Source organism: Silurus aristotelis, assembly GCF_946808225.1.
Source record: "Silurus aristotelis genome assembly, chromosome: 3".
In the NCBI taxonomy this organism is placed as follows: Eukaryota; Metazoa; Chordata; class Actinopteri; order Siluriformes; family Siluridae; genus Silurus; species Silurus aristotelis.
This window is the reverse complement of record NC_139576.1, coordinates 20,329,748-20,337,404: the sequence shown is the minus strand read 5'-3', so window position 1 is coordinate 20,337,404 and position 7,657 is coordinate 20,329,748. Positions and strand designations below refer to the sequence as shown.

General features: G+C 39.1%; 1 protein-coding gene across 1 annotated transcript; it reads right to left on the bottom strand.

Annotated features, from left to right (window-relative positions):
* Positions 1–4,038: 4,038 nt before the first annotated feature.
* On the bottom strand, positions 4,039–7,634 carry cdca7a (cell division cycle associated 7a). The gene is made up of 10 exons (XM_083536753.1): positions 7,489–7,634; positions 6,835–6,966; positions 6,283–6,411; positions 5,932–6,144; positions 5,679–5,756; positions 5,400–5,594; positions 5,155–5,289; positions 4,876–5,025; positions 4,624–4,760; positions 4,039–4,496 (listed from the first exon to the last, which is right to left on the bottom strand). The coding sequence occupies exons 1-10, from the start codon at positions 7,498–7,500 to the stop codon at positions 4,466–4,468; spliced, it is 1,212 nt and encodes a 403-aa protein (XP_083392879.1). The 5' UTR covers positions 7,501–7,634; the 3' UTR covers positions 4,039–4,465.
* Between the last annotated feature and the right edge of the window lie 23 nt (positions 7,635–7,657).

The following is a 7,657-nucleotide window of genomic DNA, read 5'->3' as shown; positions in this document are numbered from 1 at the left end:
ATTCAGGGGAGAAACTCCTAATGTAAAGATGTGCCAATACTTTTCTACAGCTATTTCCAGGCTGAAATCTAACAAATCTGCCTGTAATAAAGCAAATATAACAACGGTCACAGGTAATAAAGGAGTAAACAACTAAGCCATACTACTGTACAATAACATAACATTTCTAGCACACAATAAACAAACAAATTTCTGTTTATTAATTGTTCATTTTATGTATTCTTAATAAGCTTTTTGGACATGTTTGTACACACAGGCCCCTGGTTCAAAAATTGAATATAAACTTTGTTTATCTGTTTGCTTATCAGTATGCCTCTCTAAAACATGAATAAAATGTTGTTATATAGATAACCACAGTTCTTTTTGTGGTTCGTGAGGTTATGAGCAAGCAAATTAATGAGGTAAAAACTAATGAAGCTTATGAGAGCCAGCACATCACAGCTGAGAGGCTCTCACACACTCTCTCGTCTCATAATGTATGATCTCAATAAAATCAGTTCATTCCCCTAGTACACTCTTATGGCTAGATAAAATATACACATTATAGCCTGCTACCTGGATGGGCTATAATTAGTGCACCTCCTGACCTCGTCACACTCTGGTCAGAATGGGAAGAATAGGCAAGGTATATCATATGCTCTTGTCCTGTGGTCCAGAGTGCAATGACCTCTAAATATAGAGCTGAAACCGGCAGTGTCTAATGTGTGTAGCTCATGAGGAAATAAAAGTGAAACCGTGTTTCTGGTGATGCATACATTCAAATGTAAAAAAATTATGCATGATAATTTAGCAAAAAAGAAAATTTACACGAATCGACATCAAAATATTAAAAAATGAGTCAGAATAGAAAGCAGGAAAAATTAAAGTAAAGAAAGACAGAACACACTGTATCAGCTGTCGTCCATTCACCACTGAATCCACTTACTGACTTTGTTTATTTGACTGTTTAGCCAGAATAAACATTTCTAAACAACACTATCTCAATAATAGAGATGTACCTAACTCTAAAAGCACCTGAAACATCTGACAAAATTGTTGAGGGAGGAAATAACTATCCGAACAGAAGCCATGACAGTTGAATTGTTTCTCGCAGCAAGCATAGTACATTTTGTCCTATATATAATCCATACTGTGAATCAGAGTGACAGCAGCAGCGCGCTGAGGGTTTGCGTCTCATCAGCTGGGGCTGGAACTTGTTAAGACTGAAGGATAAATGGACTGAGCAACATGCCAGCATGTATTACAAGAAAAGCTGTTTCTGTCTACCGTCTACTAAACAATGTTCCAATGCCCAAAGCAAATTTTATGTATCCTGGAATCGTTTCAGAGAAATGACACAGCCCTAAAAGGAATCCTATGAAAAATATATTGCAAGCAGTGCACTGTCTCTAAGAGGTGACCAAGAAATGTATCGATGGTTTGATCAAACAGTTGAACAAAATTCCCATGTCATTGTGCATGAATGAATATATCCAAAGAAGAATGAAAACTCATCCTTTAGAAGATGAGTTTTTAATTATATATGCAGTGTTTTGGGTTTTGAAATAATAGGAAATAATAGAAGGTTCTGTATTTTGTAAACCATTATACAAAAGCCATCATAAAATAATTACCATAATTTCCTAGGATACAGTCAAAAATCTAATGATTACAGTGTTCAATTACACAACCCTCTTTTACATACACACCCAAGATGAAAAACAGGCTGGACTCCAGCACTGCATAACTATCATATTTGCAGTCAAAAATATACTCTCAACCAAATCAGAGGTTGAAAGGTGAATTAGGGGATGCTAATGGATTTTTGCATTGTGTGTGAACTGCTGTTATTTTAATACACTGTGACCTTGGTCCGTCCTTGGTACCCATGTCTTGCCAGTTCAGTGTCATCAATTTAGACAATAAGACTTTTTAATGGCTGCACCATGTACCTTCTTTCACTCTCCCTCAGGTGCATTAACACGCACTACAATCTGGTGATGCCTGTATTAGAGCTCCCTCCTCAGGAACAAAATAGGACTGCACTTATTTTCCAATGCTAAAAAAAACTACCAGACTGTGCCGTGTGATTGGAAAGATCTTTGTGTTCCTTCACACTCTAAAGAGTTCAGAGTATAATTCACCAAATCTTTCTCTCCTTCTCAGTTATATATAACAGAGAATAAATCCAGATGCCGAAAATTCCATATGCCTAAAATGTATTAATAAATGTAATACTAAGGAAGTAGATATGATGCCCAGGGAACTCAAATGTAATGAAAATAAAATTAACATTTTACAAAACAGGTAAGATTAATGTTATGCTGAAACACTGCTCAACTCAATAAAGTGTGGCAAAATATGCTTTAAGGCACTAAGAAGCAAAAGGCTTGGTAACACCAAAAAAAAAAAAGTTTGCTTGATGTCCATTCAGAAAGGTCTTTATGTGTATTTATTATTTTAATTAAATGAATATAGCAAAACAACGTAGAACACTGAAGTATTTTATCTTCAACAAAATTGAACGACAAAATCCGCAAGTTTGTCTGCTAAGGCCTATTGATTTTTACCTCACAAGATCAGTGACCTTAACAAATGTTTGTACACAACCTCTGATCATGTTCTCTATTCTTAATGAATACAGTGACTATGTTAAAGATCATAGAATGATGCTGGTAATTATTCTGAATATTTGATATATATTTTCAGTTTCATGTGCCAAAACAATATTACTAATAAACCCTTGTACATTGTTGGGAATTATTTATCATTTTACGATTATGAAGGAGCGCAATCCAGAATTTCTATAAAGCAAAAACAGCCTGAACATTTAACCGGTGCATTTGAAGTTCCAGATAAAAGTCATAGTTCCGAGAAATAAATCTGAAGAAAAAATGTTTGGAAGTAAATAAAAGATAGGGAGAAGCTATTTTTGTAAAGATCAACTGATTTCATGAACATACTTATACAGACTAGTGGACATTTTCTTTTTTTTTTTCTTTTTTACTAATGCTTGTAAATAAAGGTGGTTTGAGATGAAGCCCAGACTCCAAAGCTGAAACACGCTTCAGCATCAGTAGCTGCAGTTTGATAATACGTTATGGTGTCATAAAATCCTGGTTTAATCTCCAGGAGCGGTGGGTGGGGTTAGAGAGAGAGAGAGAGAGAGAGAGAGAGAGAGAGAGAGAGAGAGAGAGAGAGAGAGCGCGCGAGCAGTAGTCTCGGACCTCCTCCTCATGCAGGTAAGACCGTGCGGACTGCCGCCGCTCCGCGCGCCTCATTTAGCGCTACGCTGCTTTTCTTAATTAGCGCCGCGAGGCCTCATTAAGTCCGCTCTAATGAATAAATATTGTATTTCATAGCCTGATTGCCAGATCGTCTCAATGCTCGAGCGTCGTAAACAATTATTTCCCTAAATATTCATCGCCCTAAAGTGGATGATCGTTTGGTATTTAATGCCAGTATTTTTCAAGTGCATCTTTATTATGCAAATTAAAATAGTTTTTTGAAGCGTTGGTTTCCTGCAGAACCTTGGCAGTCACACTGGGAAATGAAAAAAAAATTATACAATAAAAAAATACCTTGGATATTCTTTAGAGTGACGTGGGATCACTTTGAATAAAGCCCACTGGCTTTTTTTTGAGGTTTTCTCAAAGCCAGTCATGAGCTCCAGCATGACTAAAACACGCCTGTTGAGAACATTAAGTTCAGTAAAACTACACGGTTTAAAGCGTTCACACTACCACAGCATTCTCAGTCACATAAATGACAATGTTAGAGGAAAAGAGAACGAGCGTGAGGCAGTGTGCTAGGGAAATGATTTACAGGTATAAAATTTCCCATTAGAGTCTGCTAATTATTTCCACACCATTAGTGGCAGCTCTCTAATGAAGGATCAGAGAAGGCGATGCAGTACATCAGTGCGCTCCAGTAAAAGCAGGACAAGCAGGGAGATGAAGCACTCCGCCTGTGAGGAATGTGGAATAAAGCTCATAAACGTCTATTAGAGTTTAAACAGTCCAACAGCGAAGGGGGAAAAATAAATTGCAGAAGCTCTGGTTTTTAAAAAAAATTACAAGAAGATTTTATTGGTTGAAGAAACTGTGCAATAGGTAACATTTGAAATGATTTCTATAAAAGGAGTTACAAGCCTGTATTCTCTTTCCTTTCCTTTAAAAGCAAGAAGCAGTAGCGCTCCGAAATAAAAAAAAAAAAAAAAAAAAGTAGTTTATAGATCATTAAAAAAAGCTCAAAAGCTATTTGGAGCGAAATTACAGTACAAGCTTTACGATAGCAATTCCATCAAAAGCAATTTCACATTTAAAACAATGTAAATGAACACCTCAGGCTGTCCATCAACAACTGTCTACTCATAAGGCACAAACTTGCATAAAGTGTACAAAAAGGTCCTGAAGTAATTTTGGGTGAACATAACAACCGAACCAGAAGGTAAACATGGATAAAAAAATGAGCAGGGGCAGCATTTTCACTCGCTCTCCTCCAACTCCTTCTTCAGGCTGCAGAGAAAACAATGATCCCATGAATTTTAAACATTTAAGTTACACTGCAGCATTTTTTGCTTCACTTGTGATCAAATGCAATGAACTGCTCATAATCATTCATCATGTGTAATCAAATAATTACCTGTTCAGGTAAGCGTGGACATTGTCATAGCCATGGTATTTGGCCAGGTAGACAAGGACACCAGTAGCACATCGGCCATCTCTGGCCCTGCAGAAGCTGCAGTTACAAATACCCCTGCATGGGGGGCATTGCCACTCCTGCAACAAAATAATTATTTATTCACTTTATAGAAAACAGTGGTATGCGACATGTTAAACCAGAAGAGCCTCAAACCTCTCACTAATAACAGATTACTGCAAAGTGTGTACATACCGGGTTCAAAAGTGCATCATGAACTTCCTCTCCATAACGGTTGCGCAGACATGGTCCACAAAACTGACCTCTGACTCCAACACACTCAGGATTACGGCAATTAGTCTTTGTGTCAGTGGTCTTCTGACGACACTGGTGACAGGTGCTGCCCTGCAAGACAATTTCAGAACAGTCTTTCAATATTAAGCCGATGTCACTACTGTTCTGCATCTCCAAGCAAGTCAAGCAAAGGGCAAATGAACTGTGGTGAAAGTGTTCACTGGAACCATAAGGACTCACTGTGGCACGATTGTAGACTTTCTCTCGGACATTAGTGCAAATGTTGTCCAACTCAGCCTGGGTGATTTCCTCCACTGGTCTTACGACGTGAGGGATGGCAAGGGCGCCATTGTACGTGCGTCGGCGACGTGGTTCCTGAACACATACCAGGGAAAAAAAAAAAATCATTCGTTTAAATTTTACTGAAAAACAAACAGAATTTCACCCCAACACACAATTCTAGCCTCCCAACACCATGTCCTCACCGGCTCATAATCATCATAGTCATCATCTTGTCTGTTCCTGCGCACCAGGCTGAATTTGTCTTCAAGCTCTTCTTCAGGAGTGGGAGAAGGAGGACCATCTACCAATGAACGTGAACGTGTGTGAATCCGTGACACGCGTTCTGGGTTCTGCCTTCGAGGTCCAGGGGTTCCGAAAGAACGGCGGGGAACACGAGGCTAAAATTGTGGGGGAGACTATCTGTTAAATACAATCTTAAATATCCCATTATAAATGTTCACAAGGCACCTTTTGAAACTTACAGTATTGTTTGCGGGAGCAGACGTGTTCTTGGGGAAAAGCCCAGGCACTTTGTTCAACTCTGCCATTAGTTTAGCCAGCTGTAGACAAAATTTACAAGATCATCATTTATGATCATTACACAGTAGTTCTTGCTGCATGATCATTTGGAAAGTTCTCAATACTAGACACACTTAATTAACCAAGAAAATGGTATTGGCCTGCTACTTATAGGATTTAATCAAAGCCTAATGGAATCTTCATATGTTTTCTTACCACAGCTTTGTTCTCTTTAATATTAAGTGCTCTCTTCGCAATGAAGTCCTCTTCTTCAGAATCTAGTTCGGTGTTTTTGGGTTTAGGAGCAGGCTCGGGACTTGAAGATTTTTTCGGAGTGACATTTTTGTCAGGGAACTTCATGGCCACGCGAAGAGTGAAAGAGCGGCGAGATTTTTTCGGCGGTTCTGAATCAGAGTCGGAATCCATTTTCTGAAACGGGCACAAAAACCGTGAAGGGACGGAAAATAAAAGAAGGTGCACACGAGAAATGAAAGAACGACACACAGAAACTGAAAAATACCACTGCGGTGTGTGGTGAAGAGTAAAGGTAATTTTATTGCCACTCACCATGGCGCTCATATCATTACTGAAGTCACTTTCCTCTAAGCCACTGCAGCCTTCCGCCTCAGACACGGGCTGGGTTTCTAAAGCTTTTTCCTGCCGAGCTGCACTTCTAGTCTGCCTGAAGGGTCTTTTCTGTAAGGGAAATCTGCACGTCAAAGTCTGATCAACTGAAGCTACTTTCATTTAGCATTAGATGAACAGCATAAAAGAAGTGATGCATGAAGATTTGATTCTAAACCCGTGTTATCATTTGAGGTCTAGTTTCAATTTGGCAAGCAGACGGTGAGCTCTATGAGAAACTGGGCCCTACTGCAAAAGTATTCATGTTCAAACCAACCTCACAGTAATGTCATAAACAAACTGGTTCGAGAACCATGTGATCATCATACATGATCGCCATAACAAACAGGCACAAGCAGGCCTTTGATCATCTGAGGCAGGATTATAAGTTTAAAAATTTAAAACAATTTCATGAACTAAATGTTATTGAACAAATCAACCACTACACCCAGAAATAACTACAGACTTTCTATAATGAATGTGCAATTTAGCTACCATTGGTGCAAACCCGTCTGAAGCGAAGCTGTCACAGCTGTCCTCTGAAGATGATGTTTCCATGGGGACGAGGGACGAGTTCCGGTAACTCCTCAGGTTCATTCTGGTTGGTGGGGGCGTGGCCTGCTGACGCTGTGGCGGGAAAGAATCAACGAGGGGGGTTGGTGAACACACGTGAATAATGGAGTTCGCCCTTAGCTGAAAAATCTGTGCAAAGTTCACGACCGACTGCTGCCTCGATCCGGGAATCTTTAGTTACTATCTACTGGGTAAAACATGTTTGTCAGGTATGATGAAAACTAGCGCAAAACCAGCGCTACCAGAACTCGAACAGATGAACAAACACACACTGATTTTGTTTTGCTGAATTTTTTTTTTTTACCTTAACTTGCCATTCATTTAAACACTTACAAGATACACTTACACAAGCAATTTCAGCTCTATTACTTACACTTGCAGCCTTGAATAAATTGCAAAAGTTTTTTTCTTTTTTTGCAGACTGCTAATTCTGATGCATTCATTCAAAAAGACACGTCATCTGTTTTACTTACTAAATGAACTGACCTAGTTTATCATCAAAATACTTCACTAGGCGTAAAAGCAACATTGATTTAATTAAAATGCACACAGAAAAATACCCGGATTTTTACATACCTTCGCGGGCATTGTCCTGCTTTTGTGTTTAGTAGTTCACGCCGCTGTGCTGGAAGTAAATATGAGGCGGAAACAGCGCGCTACAGGAAACACTGTGGAAGTTCGCGGGAAAATCTCTAGAGGCGGGGTCCTATTCGCGCCACGACAGAGTCTTGAAAGGTGCCTAACA

What these genes read in the sequence shown, in the direction of transcription:
- cdca7a (XM_083536753.1), bottom strand. An exon ending in ACTATGATGATTATGAGCCG is followed by an intron (nt 5,290 to 5,399) that starts GTGAGGACATGG and finishes GTATGTGTTCAG; the next exon opens with GAACCACGTCGCCGACGCAC. An exon ending in ATGATGCACTTTTGAACCCG is followed by an intron (nt 4,761 to 4,875) that starts GTATGTACACAC and finishes ATTTTGTTGCAG; the next exon opens with GAGTGGCAATGCCCCCCATG.